This window comes from Strongylocentrotus purpuratus, unplaced genomic scaffold, assembly GCF_000002235.5.
Source record: "Strongylocentrotus purpuratus isolate Spur 01 unplaced genomic scaffold, Spur_5.0 spur5_contig_836, whole genome shotgun sequence".
Taxonomy (NCBI): Eukaryota; Metazoa; Echinodermata; class Echinoidea; order Camarodonta; family Strongylocentrotidae; genus Strongylocentrotus; species Strongylocentrotus purpuratus.
The window spans coordinates 1,179,070-1,202,715 of NW_022145542.1; the positions used below are offsets into that span (position 1 = coordinate 1,179,070).

The 23,646-nt window shown below is 36.5% G+C and overlaps 3 protein-coding genes and 1 long non-coding RNA gene across 4 annotated transcripts; 3 read left to right on the forward strand and 1 right to left on the reverse strand.

The window, feature by feature from the left end:
* Positions 1-4,499: 4,499 nt before the first annotated feature.
* On the reverse strand, positions 4,500-4,946 carry LOC105446294 (activated RNA polymerase II transcriptional coactivator p15-like). The gene has a single exon (XM_030985330.1). The coding sequence runs from the start codon at positions 4,944-4,946 to the stop codon at positions 4,500-4,502; it is 447 nt and encodes a 148-aa protein (XP_030841190.1).
* A 1,093-nt stretch (positions 4,947-6,039) lies between these two features.
* LOC115924067 lies at positions 6,040-11,284 on the forward strand. Its single transcript, XR_004064161.1, has 2 exons — positions 6,040-6,143; positions 11,242-11,284. It is a non-coding gene; the product is annotated as an uncharacterized LOC115924067 (long non-coding RNA).
* A 135-nt stretch (positions 11,285-11,419) lies between these two features.
* On the forward strand, positions 11,420-15,612 carry LOC581512 (phosphatidylethanolamine N-methyltransferase). Its single transcript, XM_781505.4, has 4 exons — positions 11,420-11,471; positions 12,090-12,235; positions 13,177-13,288; positions 14,130-15,612. The coding sequence occupies exons 1-4, from the start codon at positions 11,422-11,424 to the stop codon at positions 14,263-14,265; spliced, it is 444 nt and encodes a 147-aa protein (XP_786598.3). The 5' UTR covers positions 11,420-11,421; the 3' UTR covers positions 14,266-15,612.
* Positions 15,613-18,672: 3,060 nt separating this feature from the next.
* On the forward strand, positions 18,673-20,730 carry LOC115918642 (phosphatidyl-N-methylethanolamine N-methyltransferase-like). The gene is made up of 3 exons (XM_030985732.1): positions 18,673-18,827; positions 19,584-19,695; positions 20,469-20,730. Exons 1-3 carry the CDS (start codon positions 18,731-18,733, stop codon positions 20,602-20,604), a joined length of 345 nt encoding a protein of 114 aa, XP_030841592.1. The 5' UTR covers positions 18,673-18,730; the 3' UTR covers positions 20,605-20,730.
* The last annotated feature ends 2,916 nt before the right edge of the window (positions 20,731-23,646 follow it).

A 23,646-nucleotide genomic window follows, 5' to 3' on the forward strand; every position in this document is an offset into this window, starting at 1 on the left:
AGGAAAAGGGACACTTGTCAAAATAAAACGAGTACCTCTCAGAATTTAATAGGGTCATTTACTAGAGATGGAACGGGACTATGAGAATGAAGAGGGACTTAAGAATGAAAAGTAACTGTTTTCATAGATGAAAAGGGGGCATTTATGATAAAGGGAAGGGGCTCTCTTTTAAATGGGGGCACTTGTTAGAAAGGAAAGGGGGCACATGTGAAAATATAAGGTGCGCTTATCCGAGTTAAACAAGGGGTAGTTATTAAAAGGGGAAAGGCCCCTCTCAGATTTGAATAGGGAAATTATCAGAGGTGAATGGGGCACTTATCAAAAGTGAAAACCGGAACTTATCGAAGGAAAAGGGGCACTTTAAAAAAAATAATAGGGGCACTTTTTAAAGTAAAGGGGCCCTTTTTATGTAAAAAAGTGCCACGTTAGAGCCACCATGGAGTCACTAACCACTAGAAATATATCATAAAGTCATCATCCACCATAGAGCTACTGCTAAAATATCTTACACCACAGGGATATACCATTCAACGGAAATACCATATAATATACTCTACCATATATCATACCATAGAAATACCATACACCATACCCCGGCCCCCCACTCAGTGTTATTTAGGGTACGCATATGCTCGTTCCCTCTTTTTGAAAGCACCCCCTATCTGAGGACTGCCAACATTTTCGAACCCCACTTTCGCGGGCTTTTCGCGGGCTTTTCCTGCCTTGGAGACCCCCCTAAATCAGGAAAAATGCTCAATGTACCCCCCTAAATTCGGAATAATTTCTCAGGAGTCCAAAGAGATGAGAGAAAAAAAAAGAAAAAACACCCCCTTTTTAAAGAAATCTCCGGGTGAAAAGTCAAATACACCCCTTTTTTTTACAATTCTCGGGCCGGACTTTGTTGCACGAAAAGTACCCCTTTACCGGACATTTTGGCAACACGCATGCGGTCATTCCGACCCCTGAGTGGGGGGGCCGGGCACCATACAGCCACCATAGAGCTACCATAGATTTACCATTCACTTTAGAGCCACCATAGAGTCACTAACCACCATTAATATACCATAAAGTCATCATCCACCATAGAGCTACCACTGAAATATCCTCCACCATAGGGATAACATTCAACAGAAATACCATAGAAATATATTCTACCATATAACATACCGTAGAAATACCATACACCATACAGCCACCATAGAGCTACCATAGATCTACCATTTTACTTTAGAGCCACCATAGAGTCACATAACCACCATAGATATACCATAAAGTCATCATCCACCATAGAGCTACCACTGAAATATCCTCCACCATAGGGATACCATTCAACAGAAATACCATAGAAATATATTCTACCATATAACATACCATAGAAATACCATACACCATACAGCCACCATAGAGCTACCATAGATCTACCATTCACTTTAGAGCCACCATAGAGTCACATAACCACCATAGATATACCATAAAGTCATCATCCACCATAGAGCTACCACTGAAATATCCTCCACCATAGGGATACCATTCAACAGAAATACCATAGAAATATAGTCTACCATATAATATATCATAGAAATACCATACACCATACAGCCACCATAGAGCTACCATAGATCTACCATTCACTTTAGAGCCACCATAGAGTCACATAACCACCATAGATATACCATAAAGTCATCATCCACCATAGAGCTACCACTGAAATATCCTCCACCATAGGGATACCATTCAACAGAAATACCATAGAAATATAGTCTACCATATAATATATCATAGAAATACCATACACCATAGGACGGCATCAATGATATACCATTGACCATAGAACTCCACCATTCAGCAATTGTGTGGTATACCATAGAAATATATTCTACCATATAATATATCATAGAAATACCATTCACCATAGAGCCGTACCATAGGAATATCATAGATTTTTTTTGTAAGGGCCAGTTTGGGGTAGAGGGTAGCTGCGAGGGCAAGTCATGAAATGGTTCATCGTCATCAATATTTGTAATGGGATCTTGATCCTCGGACGAGGAAGATTCCGATGTAGAGCAAGGTGGACCCCTATTTTTTGTTTTAGTTTTCCTCTTACCCGTTTTAACGGAATCAAGAGGAGTAGGTGTAGTAAGTCGTGAAGGGGGGGAGGTAGCATCTGAGAGTTTCTTTTTTTTGGGAGTCACTACGGAATGTACATTATATTTACGTTTCTGACCACCTTGCTGTTTCGTTCTATTAACGGCTACATCTGAATCTTCCTCGTCCGAGGATAGGACGATATTGACATGGGGAGGTGGAACGTGTGAATCCCTGTTACACCCCTCCCCACCTGGACCATTATAGCGAGAGCTACTAGGTCGGGGCAGGGTGTGACTATGTGACGGTGAGCGACCTTCACGCCCGTTTGTTACAACGCGCTGTCCTAAGGCATTACCCGCATCTCTTGAATGGTTAGAAATAGTTCGTTCACTTACCTTGTCTTTTGCTACTTTTGATGTGGATGGTTGTTGCTGGCCACACTATGTACAAAACCCTGTGCCTGTGCAGTCGGCTAAACAGTTTACGCAGTGCGATTCCAATGGTTGTTGCTGGCCACACCATGTACAAAACCCTGTACCCGTGCAGTCGGCTTAACAGTTTACGCAGTGCGATTCCATGGCTGTGTGTTTGTTTCTCTTTCCTTCTTAAAACAACGTGTACATATACACAAAATAAATAAAAATGTTAATAACAAAATTCTTTAAGTAACAGGTTTAAACGTAGAGTATTTTAGAAAAACAGAGGTCAGAGACAGAGCTATACCAAAGGGTCTAGCAACTCTCTCGTGAATGAGGTAACAACCGTGGATCGTCTATTTATCATGAATAGAACTAGTCTCTACAAGCCCTCCTCGCCCTGCGCTGTAATGATAATTGGGCTTGGACGTTAAGAGGATTAAGAAGGGATTATCTAACTAATACCTGTACACAGTGTTGAAAGTACAAAGACGACCCCTAGAAGTTAATTTGATCGATATGGCATCTGTCATCCATAGTGTAATTAAATTAAGTGTAGTGTTATTTGGGCATAAAAAAAATTTAAAAAAAAAAAAAAAAAAAAATTCGTTTCGGTTTAATAAAATTTGGAGTGGACTATTAGGCTATTATTATTATATTATCATTATATTAATACATTTTATTATTATTTCTATCGCCGGCCATGAAAGTACTCGTCGTACTCATCACGGTCTTCTGTATCCGGGAACTCCTCGGGGGCTACTACATCCGCGATGTTCTCCTCTTCATCGCTGTCATCCCGGCCATACACGTTGTCCTCGACGGAATAGTCTGAATGATAGTCCGGTTCGTAGTCTTCTTCCTCTTGTATCTTAAGGCATACGCCGACGAGGTATTTCATCTCGGCATTTTCATGTCTTCTGTTATCAATGTCTTCCTCATCGCAGTCCTCTTCATCATCGGCGAACTCCATTTCTTTCGCTGCTTTCTTGTCGGCCTCTGCTTTACGGTAGGCCGCTTTCGCTGCGGCCTCGGCGTCGTGTTTTCATATTTGTTCGATAAATTTTTATAACGGTGTGGGCGATCATCACTGAGAACATCAACTTCAATACTGTAAGTACTGCCATTACGCCCAACATGGTCATCGTAATCGTGTAGCTGTTCATCAATCACATCTAGACGCGACAGGAAAGAAAACATGTCTTGTTCTCCCAAGAAAACCGATGATCCGCCTATTACAATATTTTCACCAAATCTATTAAATGTTCTTAAATGTAAATAGAACATCTCCCGGTGTAACAGTATTACAAGCATCTGCAATCCTCTTGCAGCGGAAAGTACCGTACGGAATACCTCCTTTGGAGCTTTCCCCTTTCTGTAAAATCGAGGTGAAACACCTAGGCCGTCATTGAGAATATCGGTTTCGGTAGGAAAGACGTCCATGAAATAAAATAAAATAACAAAACACAATAGAACTAGTCTCTACAAGACCCCCATCGCCTGTATTAAGTATAATAACGGATCAACTTCAAACGTACCGCTAACATCTGTTTCTGTAAGAACTCCCCTCTTAGTAAAAGTTTTAATCTCAGGCATTCTCTCTCTCTCTCTCTCTCTCTCTCTATTTCTTTATCTATTCCCTCAATGGTTTACACAATTTTAATCTTACACACGTCACAAACAATCAAGCGTCATAGCGACCGCCCAAGGGAAACACAAAAAGTGATCTTTGAAGACAGGTTCCTTTAGCACATGATTCAATGAGAAAACATTTTCTCTCTCACTCTCTCTCTCTCTCTCTCTCTCGCTCTCTCTCGCCTTTTGTCTCTTACAGGTTCACTACCCTTGATGTCAAGACAACAAATGCAATAAAGTATAATAAACACGTTGGATTTTACTGTAAAATGGTGACAACTTTATTATAATTTTTTTACAAATCATATTCATTCCGTTACATATCCAAGGTTTTTTGTCTCGATGCTACTACGGGTTTTCTCAACTGTAGATTGCACGGTTGATGTTCTTAGAAATCATCAGGACTGCTTTAAATTCCCTCGCAGATAATGTGATGCCTTGTTTAGTCGGAAAGTACTGTCCATTTGACTCGTAGTAATCTCGAACGTCGACATAGACTAGACCTCTGAATTTTCGCACGGCCACGTACTTGGCGCGTCCATCCTTCATGCTGATTGGTAACTTGGCAACGGTTGTGGCTTTCACATCACGGGCCGTGTTTGTTGTCACGTCTGTACCACCTCCATCCACATCCTTCTCGTAGCTGTCCATCTGACGTCCCTTCAGTGGCTTGATGGTTTTCTCTCCCACTTGTCTGCCTTGTTCGTTCATTTTTCCTGGCTGTAGATTTGATAAGCCTTCGTCTATGAATAAGGGTTCGGGCGATGTATACCCCGAATCTTCATTCTCACGAGGTACATCTTCCATGTCTTCGTTAGTCGTCTTTGTATTATGTTTGTAGTAACTGTACATGTTGCTGACGGTGATGTACGATTTTATTGATCCATAATTATCGATCCATATTTCATATTTATTGATTATTGATTTCATATTAATCGATTAATCGATAATATCATAAATCATATTTTGGGACTATACGTACATACATACTACTGACCTGTGGAACAACAAGACGTAAGTTGAGTTTTATTTGCTTCAATTAATCATTATTATTTGCTATTTTCCATTTTTACTGCTGTCATTTTTACCTGGCACCAGTTTTATTATGCAGCTCTTTAACAGTAGACTAGTACATTTCCCCTGCTTTATATTGCTTGCTTTGATTGTTTAATCATCATTTTTCAAACTATTAGCTTTAAAGGATTTGGTGTCAGAGCTACTAAAATTATATTTGTCATTTAAATCTATATCTCACTTATGTATTTTTAACACTTGCTCATTATCATTTATTCCAACTAACTGTGCATTTATGTATGGGAATCACATTTTATAAAGAGTCATAAAACAGTATCAATATTAAGAGGTTGTAAGAATTACTAGGAAATATATTTCATCTGTAAAATACTAATGAAAATAAAATTTATCAGACCCAATTTCCTCCCTCTCTTTCTATCAGGGCTTGTTATAATATTTATTGGGGCAATGAAAATTAAATTGCCATGCTTGTAAAGATAATCAAGGGAAAGAAATGATATAAGTGGGCACAAAGTAGTGTGATATATGGAATTAGAAATTTTTCAAATTTGTTTTCTTTGCCATATGAATGGGAACAATAAGCAATTATTCGTAGAGATCGTAGGTGATTGTAGGTGATTTAAAACAAAGAGTTTTAAATAAAAATTAGTGAAAAATAATGTAACATGATCTCTATATCTTTGGAAGGGCTTAATGCCTCCAAATCTTTCATTGTTCATAAATCAAGGATATGATTGTGCTTTGGTAATAATAATAATAATAATAATAATAATAATAATAATAATAATAATAATAATAATAATATAAAAATAAACAGATATTTCTTAAGATTGTTTTTTTAACACTTTAGCAGAACTGCTGGTAATGGATTTATAGCTGTTCATGCAAACATGGAGAGATTATGGTGTATTTTCCAGCAGTTAAGAGGTAATGCTAAATATGTAGAGGTGTTATCAGTTAGAATCTTAGGTTTGTGACAATATCTTGTTTATGAGACTTACAAGTTATAACACTGTACTGCCTATTCAGATAGAGGGCGACAGGACTGAATAAAGACACACACTTCATGTCAGCCATCTTTGTACACATGTGAGTTATTCCAGCCTTTGTAATTAGGGACATAACATAACATGGTGGCAGCTGGTGTTTGTAACCCACTCATTGGAAGTCTTGCCATGATTTACCAAGGACTTCACACAATTTGTTAGCTTATCTAAGCTGTACTTGGAAGGTCAAATGTGCAAATCGAACTGAAGTTTTCTACGGTGGCCCCACATGCTTAACTTTGTGTGAGTGACTGCACAGCTGTTGTCACTGTTCTACGACTACGGTAAGCTTGTGATTTTCTCTACTGTGCTTGTGCTTATATAATAGTCAAGATGCCTGATGAGCGAAGTGATAGTAGTGATGTGGCCAGTAATGTATTCAAAAGGCCGAACATAAACCCTCCTGCTCACCTGAGGGTATCTGATGGAGATGCGATTGAGGGATGGAAGATGTGGAAACAGATGTGGGACAACTACTGTGTGCTCACAAATCTATCTTCTCAACCTGAGGAATACCAAACTGCTCTGCTCCTTCATAGTATTGGACCGGATGGAGTAAGAATCTACAATGGCATGAAGTTTGCCAGTGATGAAGACAGCAAAAAGTGTCATCTTATCCTGGAGAAGCTGGATTCCCACTTTCTTGGAGAAAGAAAGGAATTTTTTGAGCGGTTCAAATTTAATCGCAGGAATCAGGAAGGGGAGAACATTGAACAATACGTCACTGTGCTGAGAACCATGAGCAAGTCATGTGGTTTTTGTGAATGTATGAAGGACAAGCTACTGATGGACAGACTGTTATTAGGTGTGTCAGATGACAGCATGCGGGAGAAAATGATGGGAATCCCAGACCTCACTCTGTCCAAAGCCATTGACATATGCAAAGCTGTAGAAGCGGCGTCATTGCAGATGAAAGCTCTCAAGAATGAGGAGGTAGTCTACAAGGTCTACAAGAAGGTCAGCACTGGTGCATCTCATTACTCTAAAAGGCCTGGCAAGAGCAGTGGTAAACTGAAGGATGCAACTGACCCAAAACGTTGCAAATTTTGCTGCAAAATGCATGAAATGAAGAAGGAGAAGTGCCCTGCTTGGGGCCGCACATGCATGGCATGCAAGCAAAAGAACCATTTCAAAGGATCTGAGGTTTGCAGAGCTTCAACCATACACTGCGTGGATGATGATTCTAGCTCGTCGTCAGGTGAGAGCATTAGCTCTGTCACCGTACAGAATATCAATGCGGTTGATGCCAACAATCGTCCTGTTTTCTGCAAAATGCTGCTCAACGACACAGAGGTTGATTTCCAAGTGGACTGTGGTGCTACAGTGAGTCTACTCCCACAGAAGTATGTTGTTGCTCACAACGACATAAGAAAGGAAGCAGTGCAGCTTCAAATGTGGAACAAATCAACAGTCACTGCAGTAGGAAAGTGCAAGATTAAGACGAGGAATCCTGTTAATAACAAGAAATATGTTGTTGATTACGTGGTGGTTAAAGAGAACCTGACTCCTCTCCTGAGCAAGAAGGCAGCAGAGAAGATGAACCTCATCACAATCAATTATGATAACTTTGAACAGATATATGTTGCGACTTCAAAGGATCTTGCAGAGTATCCCGACGTCTTCTCATCCTCCAAGATTGGCACACTCCCGGGAGACCCAGTCCATCTCTACCTTGACGACAATGTAAAGCCCAGTATTCGACCTGCTAGGACCATTCCTGAATCCTTGAAAGATACTGTCAAGGCTGAACTGGATGAGCTAGAGAGAAAAGGGGTCATAGACGTCATCACTGATCCTACGGACTGGGTGAGCCAACTTTCGGTAGCGACACGGAAATCGGGCAAGGTTCGTCTGTGCCTGGACCCACGACCTTTGAATGTGGCATTGAAAAGGGAACACTTCCCCCTTCCAGTGCTAGATGACATTCTACCCTCACTAACTGATGCCTCTACCTTTTCTGTGTGTGACCTGCGTAATGGCTATCTTCATTGTCCCTTAGATGAGGAATCCAGCCTGCTCACAACATTTGCTACACCGTGGGGTAGGTACAAATGGAAGAGGCTTCCTTTTGGACTAAAGGCGAGCAGCGAGATCTTTCAGAGACGTCTACACCAAGCGCTAGATGGCCTAGATGGAGTCCGCTGTGTGGCCGACGACATCATTATCTGGGGTTCTAGTGAACGGGAGCATGATGATCGACTGGAAAGCCTGCTCAAGAGATGCCAGGAATTGGGCATCGTTCTCAATGCGGAGAAATGCCAGTTCAAAGTCACAGAACTTACCTTCCTCGGACATGTTGTGTCCAACAGAGGAATGAAAGTGGACCCCTCAAAAGTCAAGGCGATCCGTGAAATGGATCCTCCCAAGTGTAGAGATGACGTACATCGACTCCGTGGCATGGTGAACTACTTATCTCGGTACTTACCACATCTCACAGAAGTTCTGCAGCCAATCAATGACCTGACCCACAAAGATGTTGCATGGACATGGGATGAAATCCATGAGCAATCATTCAAGAAGGTGAAAGAACTCTTGACCCAAGCACCTCTGCTCAAGTACTATGACCAAAAGAAGCCCTTGGTCATCCACGCCGATGCAAGCGCTCATGGAATTGGGGCTGCTATGATGCAAGATGGTCAGCCTGTTGCTTATGCTAGTCGTGCGTTGAGTGATGCAGAGTCGAGATACGCAGTTATCGAAAAGGAAATGCTCGCCATCGTGTTTGCTCTAGAAAAGTGGCACCAGTTCACATTTGCACGAGAGGTGACTGTCTACAGCGATCATAAGCCACTAGAATGCATCGTGAAGAAACCCCTTGATAGGGCGCCGAAGAGGCTTCAAGGCATGCTCCTCCGTGCCATGGCATACAACATCGAGGTGAAGTATCTGAAAGGAAAGGAGAACCACTTGGCCGACCCCCTTAGTCGTTCATGTCTACCGTATGAAGGAGGACAAGAGGAGTTTGAAGTGGTCAACTCGATCACACACCTGATGCTCCCCGATGACAGGGTTCAGGAGATAAGGAGACACACAGCTGCTGATGAGACTCTAAGAATGTTGAAAGACACCATACTCGAAGGATGGCCTGATCACAAGTCTCAGCTTTCATTGCAACTCACACCATACTTCAACATCAGAGATGAACTGACTGTCAGTGATGGTGTTATCTTCCGTGGTGAACGTCTCGTAATACCTAAGCAGATGAGGGCTGAAATCAAACGTGATCTACATGTTGGTCACAGTGGTGTCGAAGGAACCCTCAGAAGAGCAAGAGAACTTGTCTACTGGCCTAGAATGAATCAAGAGATCTCAGAGTACATTCAGACATGTGAGACATGCCAGGAACATTCAATCTCCCAAGCAGCGCTCCCTTTGATGTCTCACGAAATACCTGATAGACCTTGGGAAAAGATTGGAATGGATCTCCTTCACTACGACGGTGACACATACCTTATCACTGTGTGCTATCACTCAAACTTTTGGGAGATAGACAAGCTTTACAAAAGCACTGCAACATCTGTGATAAACAAACTGAAGGTCCACTTTGGGAGATATGGCATTCCAGATATCATCATCAGTGACAATGGTCCTCCGTTCTCATCACGGGAATTTGGCACCTTCATCAAGGAATGGGGAATCACATACAATCCGATCTCCCCATACAACAGCAAGAGTAATGGCAAAGTTGAATCTGCCGTCAAGTCTGCCAAGAAGATGATGAAGAAATGTAAACAGACAGGAGACAGCAGGAATCTAGCCCTCTTGAACATCAGGAATACACCAACGCAGGGTATGGACAGCAGTCCAGCACAGAGGTTTCTGGGACGACGCACAAAGACCCTGACACCTACCATGCGCCCACTCCTTCAGCCCAGAGGAAGCAGCAAGAATGAGATGAAACAAATGAAACTCATTCAAGCAAAACAGGCAAAATACTACAACAGGCGAACCAAGGAGCTGCCTGTTCTTGAGGATGGTGATACAGTACGCATGAAACCATTCCAGCCAGGACGCGACATTTGGCAGAAGGCCAAAGTCCTACAGAAACTAGACGAGAGATCTTATGAGGTGATCTCTGGTGGACATACATACCGGAGAAACCGAGAGCACCTTAGAGCAACAAGGGAATCCCCAGACAGTGAGATTTCCATCCCTACGCTACCCGATATTGAGACGGATGTCAACGATGACGCGGCTCGTTCTAGACCTGATGACACCAAGGACCTACAACCAGCTGCTTTGCCTGATCAACCTCAGACATCAAGCCGCCTACATGACCAAGAGCCAACAGAGCTGAGAAGATCATCTCGTCGACGTCATGAACCAAGCAGCATGAAAGACTTTGTTAGATATTAAAGATAAACAAAGCAACGAGAAAAAAAAAAAAAAAAAAAAAAAAAAAAAACAAACTTTGTTTGAAACTTTTTGAAAACTTGACTTTGGAAAATTTTTGGTTAAGATTTTGCTTTTTTGGACTTGAAATTTTTGATAAGGCAATTATAAAACCACATGATGTTTTTTTTTTGGTGTTAGTACCGTGGTACACCGTTGCTATGGACTATCATTTAGACTTTCGTATTAGAATGAGAGCTGCTTTGGAAAGCTGGACACTTTTGGACTCATTCTACTCAAAAAAAAGGATCAAGTAGTGATTCTTAAAGGACTTTGTTTTGTTAACGTTCTTTTTTATATTCATGCATGCTGATACATTTTGTAAAGGTCTCACAAACAGTTTTTTTGGGCAAACTTTAAAAAAAAAAACAAAACAAAACAAAAAAAACAAAAAAAAACAGGCAACATTTATATTTTGGCTAATGTTGGCCATCCATCTCTCCCAGTAAAAAACCACAATGGGGAGGATGTGACAATATCTTGTTTATGAGACTTACAAGTTATAACACTGTACTGCCTATTCAGATAGAGGGCGACAGGACTGAATAAAGACACACACTTCATGTCAGCCATCTTTGTACACATGTGAGTTATTCCAGCCTTTGTAATTAGGGACATAACATAACAAGGTTGAGCAACATACTGACTTATTGTGTAATACTTGATTGTACATCCGTGGAGAAGTTGGAGTTAAATGAAAGAAATGTTTGTTAAGATGATCATGTGCCCTCTCTTATTATCAGGTAGCAAGATTGGAGTATAATACGAAGATAATCAGTAGACTGGTTGGTTCACCAAATAGAGGATGTATGCTCTTGGCAGCTACCATTGTCTTTCTTGCTCTGGTCAGAAGTAGAAGGTGAGTAGCAAAGGTCATCCAACAGTCAATGAAATCATATCCCATGATGTAACTGCAGTGAATCCTTGTCCTATCAATAACGTATGTCTACAGACATTATACACCCAACTGAGGAAAAATTTGAACCCTAAACATTTCAGATCTTTTCTGGGATTGAACCGCTTTGCCCCCTCACGCAGATGTAAAAAACTGAAATTCAGATAAGGGAATAAAAGACAATTTACTCAAATCCAGGACAGAAAAATTAAAAATCCTTTTTTTTTAAATAAAAATCTCTCTCTAACTTCATGGTAGGGAGGAGGCTTTTAGTTTTGTATTGTAGATGAAATGTTTGCATTTTATGTGACCAAGATTTTCATAAAAAACAAAAAGTCATAATTATTACCTTTATAATTTGGATATGAATTTGATGCTGCTTATTTAATAAAATTAACTTGTTAATGATATCTTAACTGTCCATGTATCATTCAGCCTGTCAAAGCCGTGTAATACGCATGCTTTATTGATCAAACTGCAGGTTTATAATGCTTGAAAATATTACAGGTATATATTTTCTAATAAAGCATTCAAAGATTGCAAATTTATCAACATTATGTAAAAATTGTGTTTCATTACCAGATTCCAGCTAGCCATTGGTACCCAATACACATGGGCGCTTCTAGAAACAGACTTGGTCTGGATGATAGGAACAGGTCTATTAGCTGTTGGGATTATTCTTGTCATATCTAGTTTCTTTGCTTTGGGATTCTACGGAACATATCTAGGTAAGTAGATAGATACACAGGCACAATGTTAGCAAAGAGAAATGGCAAAACAGAAAGAGATAGCTTTAAAGAGAGAGAGGGAGGGGTAGGGAGAGGGAGAGAGAGAGAGAGAGAGAGAGAGAGAGAGGGGGAGGGGGGGGGGATGGAGCAGAGAGAAATTAGAAGAGTATATATATTCAGATAGAGAGAGAGAGAGAGAGGTGTGAGGGGGGGGGGTGAGTGAGGGGAGGGGAGATATAGAAATAGAAATGACACAATATAAGGTGGAAAACAGACACACTTGTAACTGATAAGGAAAATAAAACATCAAAATAGATAGCCATTAATCTGGAAACAGATAAGGAAATAGACCTGAGTACCAAGGGGGAAATTCAGCCTGGTAGGATTATATGAATAATCTTTTTTTTCCTGTTGAATATACATTTATCTACTGCAGATATGAACATGCCATGAATAAGAGAGAAAAGTTAATTTGAATATATGTCAAATCATATCTATGATTTCTAATATTCAATCTGACTTTTTAAATGGTGGTTATTTTGAAATGACAAAATGTAATTAATACTTCCAAAACAAAACAAAAACAAAAATCCTGAAATTTCATACTCCGAAATCAAACAGCATAATAATAATAATATATAGTGCTTGATGCATCAACGATATCTCTAAGCGCTTTACAGATATATTATATATGTTCTCAAATGGGGCTCTATATTGAAGTTATCACCTCTTTGATTTTTCTCTGCCTAGTACATACCGGTAGCTATCAAATGTATTTGGCCGATGTATCATGTAGTTGCAGAATTTACTGTTTGTTATGAATTAGTTGAAATTTTCCTTAATATTATTAGAATTCGAGACTAATTTGAAGATGAAATATATTTCAATTAATCCATTATGCGTGGACTTTAATACTTCATTTTTTAATATTTTTTTTCCAGGTGATTATTTTGGTATTTTGATGGAGGAGAAAGTGACATGTTTCCCATTCAACATTGTTGGTGATCCTATGTACTGGGGTTCTGTGCTGGAACATCTTGGGATAGCTCTTCAGTAAGTTGACACATTGTATCTTAATAAAAATCACAAATCATACTGCAGTACTCATTTCATATCATCTTGCTATCATATTTTAAATATTGTCTTCAAAGCTGTCGCTCTCGGATCTCTTCACATATTTTATCTCTGAAAATCCTGCACATTACATTTATGTTCAGTTCCCAAGAATATATTAATATGTACTTGTGTAGGTGTATGTCTTTCAATACACCCTTTCTTATTTTAAAGATTTGAATGCATTGATGGATTATTAGTATATCGATTTCATTTGTGCAAGATATTCACCTTTATTCAAGTTTCAATAATGTAAAAAATCAAGAATTGGAGAATTTGTTTGGGGGAGAGGGAAACAACTTTTTAATCGTTTTTCATAAATTAGTACTGGGTAGTTTATTCACTCACTAACATTGCCTTTAACAGTAATGGATAAATTATGTGAATATAAGTTTGTTCATATTCCTTCCGGCAAATTTCAGATTTCAGTTTGAGGCTGTCTAAACTATTCATGATATTTTGTTGATCAAGTATCCATACCACGTTAATAGATATTTCAATTTTCCGTTTGATATCATTCTATTTTTCTTGGAGTTATTTCATGCTGTATAATCTACAGATTGACAATAATTTACCCTATCCTCGTCCGAATTCACAATCTGAGACAAATGTTGATATATTTTATTTTTTTTGGGGGGGGGGGGGGGTATTTTTCGTCTATGTAATGTTCTCCTTTTCCTTCTCCATATTTCTCCCATCATCCACATGATGCTTGTTTTCTATTGAACTAACCAACGTCTTCTTTTCTGTTCTTTTCCGTTTCTCCTCGTACCTTGCACAGGTCTGCAAGTCCATCAGGTCTCTTTTTAACAGCTGTCGTTGCGAGCATGTACATCATAGCAATGCAGTTCGAAGGACCTTTTACATCAAAGATATATGCAGAGAAGGCATTGGAGGAAAGCAAGAAAACCAAATAATCTTTGCCATTTTATGTTCATTAAAAACTAATTAGTTCCTTCAGTAAACTGCATAACAAAAAACATGATCTGTAAAGACAATATCCCTTTTTCAGAAGCTTTGAATTAATTTTTTTAGCTGTCAGAGGATTTCAATATATAGGTCTACCATTTTGTGCAATTGTTATATCAATGCACCCAATTTACATTTGAATAGATAGATGATGGTTCTAGGTGTAATTTTATAGGACTATTTCAAATTACAAATATTCTCCCCAAAATATACCTCTGAAGTATCTGAGCATTTACCTACATTTGCAGTCTTTGATTTAAGGTATTTATAAAGAACAACCAGCTGTATATAAACATCAAATTAATGATGTACATATAAACTGTTTTATTCAACATCTCTTTTCTACTGAATACTTTCTGTATATCACAAACAAGGAACCAAGCCAATTCTTGCATTTCACAATACATGTGCCCCCAACGTTCGTACCATGAAAAGCACCCGCGGGTCACAGACAATTTCTTTGAAGTATGAGAATAACATTCTGCAGCTTCACAATAGAAGACCATGATGACAATGCCAGCAGTAGCTGGTGGGGCGGGCTCCCGGTGATGTTTCACCAGCGTAATAGCGAGCTGATTTGTCTAGAAAGTTGTCGACCCATCTCCCTAAATTACCGCGGTAGAGTAACTGTCGCAACTGAACCGAATGAGGGCGCAAGGATTGTGAAACGCGAGAATTCATGGTTGTTTTTATTCTTCTGAGATTTATAGTACTTGTTTTCCACTCAACAGAACCATTTATAAGAAAAAACATATGCCATGGTTTTCTAAACAACTAAAAAGGATGTGCTCAAGAATTATGAGAAGTACTTTAAAAAACCTAAAGAATACAAAAAATAATGTTACAACAAGATCTGTAATTTTCACACAAACCATATATATGTAATGCCAGAAAATAAATGCTAGTCTTTCAAAATTTCCTTTAAAGGAAGCATGACTAAAACTTGGAGAACTATTAAAGTTGTTCTTCAAAGAAGGAAATATAAGAAAAGTGCCTTTGTTTTTTAGTACAACAGTTCAATTATAAGTGATTCTAAAGAACTTGCTGAGAGGTTTACCAGTAATGATTATTTTAAAGATCTATTTTTTTTTAGCAACATTCCTGAAATTGGATATTCTCCCAATTTCATTATTACATGATTTTCAATTTTGTGTTTTTATGTTTCATATCATCAAATTACCTGTTACCAATTTTTTGTTAATATCTTTCAGAGCAACAAAGATATTTGTAGATATAGTACCAGGATTTCAACAAACACTTGTGTAATGTATGCCATTTATCTTTTCCAATTATATATATATATATATATATATATATATATATATATATGTATATATATGTATGTAAAGGACCCACTATCTGGAACAAACTACTCCCCAAATTAAACAGTTTCAAGCATAATCTGAAATTTTACCTGATACAACAGCTTTTAATCTTGGTAACCGCCTTTTTAAAATGTATTATTGTACTTTTTCTTTGTCTCATTTTTTGTGTTGGTTTTATTTTTTTATTTTATGTTGCATCATGTATGTACAGGTTTCTGTAAACTTTTGATGATCCAACCACTTCGTAATTCCCTTCAGTATATTTTCCATTTGATTGTCTCATCCACATTCGTAAGAAATCTTTTATTGTGTGTTTTGACTTTGCATGTTCTTTTTTTTTATGCAGGTCAATAAATTCAATTCAATACATAATAAGGTTAAAACCTTTCTCATTTTAGGTGACACATCTTGTGTATTAAGCTTCAAATGAGTTACCAGAATGTTTTATGTGTGTTTGTTTTCAGCATTTCTCTGTAATTGAATCATTATAAGTATTTGGGTGAAATATTTCTTCCACATTGCTCTCTTAATCATACTTTTTGCATGATGTTGTTTTGATTGTTGGGTTGTACTTCCAATATTCTTATCAATCTTGAATTGCTTTGCTGTTGATCATGTCAAGTATTGTGTTGTAGATGCTTTAAATAGCTGTTATTAGCTTTTCCAACATGTGGGGAACATTTCTCTTCACCCTCTATACCTGGTTGTCTGTGTTTTGATAAGCTTACAGTGTTCTAAATGGAACTACTGTGAAATTACACGGTTTGAGATATGTTGTCGAAATCATGTTATGTTATGATGACAAACATTAATTAATGAATTTTGGCAACTATTTTGTATTTTTGCATTTATGCATGTGTGATATTGGTTTTCTGATATACATGTAGAAAATAATAGTCTTTGTGCTTTCATCCAGTAATAAACATCATTCGATCATGTAGTTAAATTGTCGATGATAAAGCTGGGATGGGGAATGTATGGTTATATCAAGCTGAGGGATGTAGTACCAAATGGATAGTAAGTGCACTAAATGGGTGAATGATGTTTAAACTTAAATGGAGAGGAGTAAATGTTGTAATGGAATGTGTTCAAACTATACAGTCTTTAAAGATGAATTTTCTGTATTATGAAATGTATGAAAATCAAATTATTTGCATGTACCTTCCATGATGATGAAGAACAATGATAATAAAACACATTTGTACTCATTTCCAATATAAAAAAACATGATTTTGAGCATTTTATTTCTTGAAGTCATTGAAGTGTAGTCTGACATGTGAATCTTGTATTACTTGAAGAGGGCAACATACTCTTTCATGACCGTGGAAACGGGTTTTGGGGATATAATTTTTGCTTTAATAGGTCCCCTACTAGGCTAGGTGGATAAGGAGAAATAGAAAGAAAAAGCATTACCATTCTTTATGCAATTTTCTTTGTTTGAATACCTTGAAATAAAAGGCAATCTAGAGCAACCTTAGATTAAATTTATCTGAATGAAAATCATTGACATTACTGCAATAAATGAAAAGGGTAATGCAGGGAAGATTTTTTCTTCTCTTTTGTATTTAAGTTCATGATAACCCTCTTCATTGGATCCAATTCAAAAGGTATTTGTTATAGTGCATTCTCTTTAAAGTTACAAAGCGCTGCACACATCGGTCAAAATGTTTGGCCTGTATCTTAATAATCTCTCATCAACAATTGAATGAAAACTATACTCTGTTAATATTTCAATCATTCACATATATATCCTTTATTTCTAGAACCCTTTATTTCTTTTTAAAAGAAATGAATCGCTCTTTCCCTCTTGATATTTCTTAGTCAGATGTGTGTGGTATATAACTATGCTGTCATTAGAATGAATACAATTAAATATACATGTAGGTCTAAACTGGATCTGATTCAAACAAGGACATGTTTTCTATAAGTAATATCAAGCAAATTTGTATAGTTCTTTCCTCATTGTGAAATCTATGCTGATGTTCTTTACTACATTATCTACTGATTGGTTTATAACTAGGTATGGTTGCTATTTTGGGTATTCTTTTTTTCTCATCAGGCTTCTCGCTACGAGTATAGGACCTCGTTTCTAACGAGGCTCTTCGGATCCAAGAAGATAGCCTGCGCAGTCTTCTGTTGTATCATTGCCATCTTAGCTCTGTTCAGATTTAACACGTAAGAAATATAGCTAAAATCATTATTCACATTATCATTGTCATCGTAGTTGTGCTCAGATTCCATACGTAAGAAATAAAGTTAAAAAATTAAAATTATTATTCCTCTTGCTACTTGAAATTATGATTAGCGCAGAATCAAATTGGTGTTTAAACCACAGTGCAAAACGGTGTTAATCATCTTCTTTGAGAATTGCATCTTTTTTCCTTTTTTTTTGTTATAACACAGGTAGAGATGTTTGATAAAATGTAAATAAGATAGATAGCTAAAGGGGTTGACAAGAATATAGAATGTGAATTGTTGGTTTTGTTAATATCAATGACCACAAATATAGAAGCACTCTTGAGACTTAAACTTTCCCACAACTCCAACTTCAGGAAAAAAAATTCTATGGCCTTTACCTCTTCAGAGGAAGGATAATGTGTGAAGATATTTACATCATGTGGCTGGCAGAAGAGGGTTATATAGCCTGCATGTGGTGCCGTTCTGCTAAATGTGGATGCATACTATTTGGTTAAGCAGAAATTTGTAAATGCACCAATATATGTGCTTATTTGATATGAAACTACCATCCATTTTCACTTTTTTTAAAAATAGTCAATAAAGAGAGAAATCTGTGACATATTAAAATGAAATGGTATAACATATGTATCGAGCAATCCAAACGATAGAAGCAACTAACCAGAAATTTGCTTTATAGCATGTGTGTGCCTTTCTGCCAGTCACCTGACAAATTATGCATCCTTTTGAAAAAGAATAAGGATCAAAAGCATTTTAGAACTTTTGTAGTACACAAGGCTTAATTATTAAGTATATGACTATAAATTTTGATGATTGTTTTTTTAACGATTATTCTTGAATTAGTTTCTACCATGCGGTGACTCCTCAGGAATCATGGCCTCTTATAGATCACATGGTGATCAGGACGATAGGACAGGTCCTGACGGCATCTGGAGTCGTCATGGCTACTTGGGCCATTGTTGCTCTCAACTTCTATGGATATGGTTTCGGTGAGTTCATTGTAGAGTGTTCCAGAAGTTCAGGGTGAAATGAAGGCAACTCAAGATAAAATGTATGTTTGTATAAATGTATGGAGGGAGGGAGGGAGGGAGGGAGGGAGGGAGGGAGGGAGGGAGGGAGGGAGAGAGAGAGAGAGAGTACAAAGAGGTAAGGAGGGAGGGATGGAGGGAGACAAGGAGAGAGAGAGAGAGATAATGATAATAATAATTGGATTTATATAGCACCTTTCCCAAAGGATACAAGATAGAGAGAATAGAAGGAGGTAAGGAGGGAGAGATGGAGGGGGAAAGGCCTGAGGAAAGGAGAGAGAGAAAAAAAAAGAGAGATAGAGAGAGAGAGAGAGAGAGAGAGATAGAGAGAGAGATTGTAATGTTAGCTATTATAGATTACATACTTGCTTTGAAAAACAAAGAGGAATAATTTCTTTTTTTTTAAATCAGATTTGTCTTATACTGAAAAGAGAAGAAGAATGATCTTCAAAAATATAGATTATAAGGAAAAGAAAGAGACACAAAATTGATATGTAAGATTAAACTCTAAATACACACCATCTTGTTTTAAAAATGTATTGAAATATGTGACATAAATTAGGCAATTAACTTTTTATAAGCTGATATAAGTATGATTTCAATTTAGAAATGGAGGTTGGATAGATTTAGGTCGATGTCAAAAATGGGAATATATAGTAGCAGTATAAGGTGTCATAGGTGATTCATATTGTCTTTTTTTTTCTTTCTTTGAACTAGCCGATTCCTTTGATATTCTGATGGAGGAGCGGGTCACATCTTTCCCATTCAATGTCTTTAACAATCCCATGTACCTGGGCTCAACTCTGGAGTATGTAGGAGCTTCACTTGTGTAAGTTCTCTTTTATTACTCTCTTGATAAAACATCTGACATAGCCTGTTGCTTGCATTAAATTGAAATAAAATCTTTGTTAATTAAGAAATATATATATAGATAAATGCAGGTAGTCATGAAAACATCAATTGATATTACAGAAACAAATTGTTGGTGTTTGATCTTTCTGTCCTTGTCATTTGATTTCCCTTGTGTTCAAACACAGATATTATTCCATGTCTTTGAATTTCAATTTATGAAATAAGTGTTTATTCTGGGGGGTGTTTCACAAAGAATCCGAGTCAAACTTAATTCTAAGTTGGACTTAAACATTATGGAGAGCCATTTGTAACCTTACAAAAAAAATATATTCAAAAGCAAAAATTCAATTATTTTAGACTTTTCATAAATTCTACCCCAAGAACATGAAATCTCCTTGATAATAGAAAATATGAATCATTTGAATCAACATTTTAGAAAAACTTTTACAATTTTTTTTTAAAGATGCTAATGGCTTTCCATAATTGTTAAGTCCAAATTAGAGATAAGTTCAACTTAGGATCTTTGTGAAACACCCCCTGATCAATTGGAATCTAGTCAAATAATGATCTAGAAAAAAAGGGGGGAAATGATGTTAAGAGTTAATTAATACCTTAAAGATTTTATATCTTGAATATATTTGAAAGCAATACACTAAAAGTGATTCAAATTTGAATTGTTCAGAACAATAATTGTACCTTTTTCAAAGACAGACATTTTAAAGATGTTTTTGTTTTGTATCTCTTTTACAGGGCAGCTAGTCCGACTGGTATGGTACTGTCTGCATTGATAGGTGCTATGTATCTCATAGCTCTGCACTTTGAAGAGCCTTTCACAGCCATGATCTATGCTGACAAAGCAAATCAAAATATTCGCAAAGAGAACTAGGTCTTTCTCGTGGAGAAGGGTAAATGATTCATCTTAGGAACCGGCGGTATAAACGATAGCATCACCGTAATTCTCAAGATTTAAAGTGTACTGTGTTTTACCTTTCAACAAAAAAATTGGAAAAAAAATTAAAATAAAAATTGTTTCAAAATTAGCAATAGCATGACTTAATCTTGATGCTGATACTAAATGATAAGGCTTGGCTAAAGGATTGATTCATTATGCATATATTTAAAGTACAATGGGGATAATCTTGTTCCAGTCTTGTTTGATGGTAGGCCTACTTAGCCAGAAATAATATATATAATACATAATGATATATATGATGATATAATAATATAATTATATAATTATATAAATGATAATATATATAAAATTTTCTTATTTTCTCAATCTTATGGCAGTGGCTAGTGAGATAGTTTTTGAGTAGTATAATCATGAGTCTAATCAGCTCAGGTCTTCATGTGCAGTGATAAACCAAGCTAGATCACTTTTCTTTGCAAGGGTGGTTTAGAATTCAGAAATTTAATTCAGTTATTGTTTGGTGATATATAATTATGATTTCATTAAATTCAAAATTCTGATGTTAAAGAGTACCAATCACCTAAAAATATAATTTGTTTATAACTGGAATGTATAAAATTGCTGTTAAAAAACCAAACTTGGACTCTGTGCGGGGCCTTATTTTATGCAAAATAGAATACTTTAAAAATAAAATTATTTGAAGAGAGGGACAAAAGCAAAATCAATTATAACTTATAGTGTTATCACATTGATAAAACAATATAACACTTGTGCAAGCAGTGAACAGGAGTGGGTCCAGTAGTGTATGCACAAGTCGCTTTTATATTAATTGAGAGTGTATCTGGACTTGCAAAATTTCTTTACAGAAGTTATTTTTGCAGCTCATATTTTAAATATGTATCATTATGAAAGGGAACTACTTAATATAAAACTAAATAGTACACTTTATGCTCCAATTGATAGGTGCTAATACCATGAAGTTTTCTTCCTACACTTATCTATACCAGTTAAAGTGATATAATGTGTGTGATGACAATGTGTGTGATGATAATAATATTTGAGATATTTGCTAGAGAAACAAGTATACATATAAAACTAAATAGTACACTTTAAGTGATGTTTTTTGATGTTATGCTCCAATTGATAGGTGCTAATACCATGAAGTTTTCTTCCTACACTTATCTATACCAGTTAAAGTGATGTAATGTGTGTGATGACAATGTGTGTGATGACAATGATATTTGAGATATTTGGTTGAGCAAAAAGTGTTTGATTTATTCACCCTTCAGGCAAGTGTTGACTCAAGACTTCGCATTACCCAATATAATTTTTTTAAACAATTTGGTACCAATCAATGAATGGCTAGCATGTATAGGGAAAAAATAATTAACTCTGCTTGTTCTGCAGTTGATCAACTGAGACAATTAATCTTTTATTTTTCACATGTCTGAGAACAATTGCTTTCTGGAATGCACTTTTCAATTTCAACTTGGAGTTACCCTACTTGCTTTTTTTGTGTGTGACAAGATTTTGTTTGGAATTAATGAACCTAGAAGTCAAGTCTCAAGCCTCTTTGGCATTTCATGTTCTTACATTACTTGGCAAACATTTTATTTTGCAATGTAAATATTAAGATGTCAGTCCCAGACTGAAACAGTTTATATATTATATTGTGTCATACAAGTCCACTGAGGAATTTATTGCAAAGATGAGAAAAACAAAATTGAGAAGCATATGACAATAGCCGTTTATGACATTTACATGTTGTGTCTTGTGATGTTTTTTGTTCTGTCATAAAAATGAATAAATGTCAGATTATATATCGTGTTAAAATGAATGACACTGTCTTTTTAAAGTTCAAAAGATGTGTAAAACAGCAGTATTGTTTATTTTTTACAAAACAAATGTAACACATGTTTTGTATTTTTTATGTTGATGTTCTGACAAATAAAACCTTTCAGGATTTAAAAAAAATGTTTGAATTTGAATTTGAATTTGATTGGTACCTACGCCGAATGAAATGCATCTATCACTTAATATGAAAGTGTTCCATTTCATGAAAGGAAATATTAAAAAATACTTCATATAAAACCATGATTTTTATTTTCACAGAAAATGGAATTTTAATTTTTAATTTGAGGTTAAGAATTGAGGCCCTTGCTCTCGATCCAGAGAATACCCAGACATTAAAATCTTTATTGATGTGGATGGAGTTAAATGGCAATCATTAGTTGTTTAAAATGTGCCTGCAATGTGCAATCGGCCAATCAAATGCAAAGGTTATATATATGCATTATGTAAATTGATAATACAGGCATAGTCCTTTTTGTTACATAGTGGTACTTCTGGAATAAAGATAATGCCCAAATTTCTTCTGACATCAATTCTTTCAGATGTGATGAAGTGGATGCAAAATGGATGGTGCTATTTACCAGTAATGTTCAAACTTCAAACTTCCTCACTCTGTATTTTTGTTTTATGAAGCATTTTGTTCGTTATTTGTACTTCTACTCAGTACTGTACAGTTTGGAGACCATATTTTGATTCTGTAATTATATGTGTACGTCGCACAAGCAGTATTATCCTTTGTAACATGTTACATATCTTGTGATAAGTTTATGTAAAATTGAAAATACTATTAGTCTTGATTAAATGCTGACTGATTTGTCAAAATAAAACAATCATTCATCGATACGATTATGCCCAAATCTTTATTCAAATTTTTGAATTTAAAAAAATGTATATGTTTTTATATTTTTTAAACATTAACCGGTACTCGCCTAGTGTATTGTTTTGATTTCAAAGCACTACTTTTCACTCTTTTAAATTAATCAGTCCATGCATATGTGCGGCCCATACAAATGCTGGTGGATATACCTTTTTGTCAACCATAGACATACATGTACCTTTTAGAGTTTTTGAATTATTTGTATCATAATGGCAATATGCCTAGAATTTCACATAACTTGTAATTTTGGTATCCTCAATAAGAAGAGATACATAAATTCTTCAGTTACT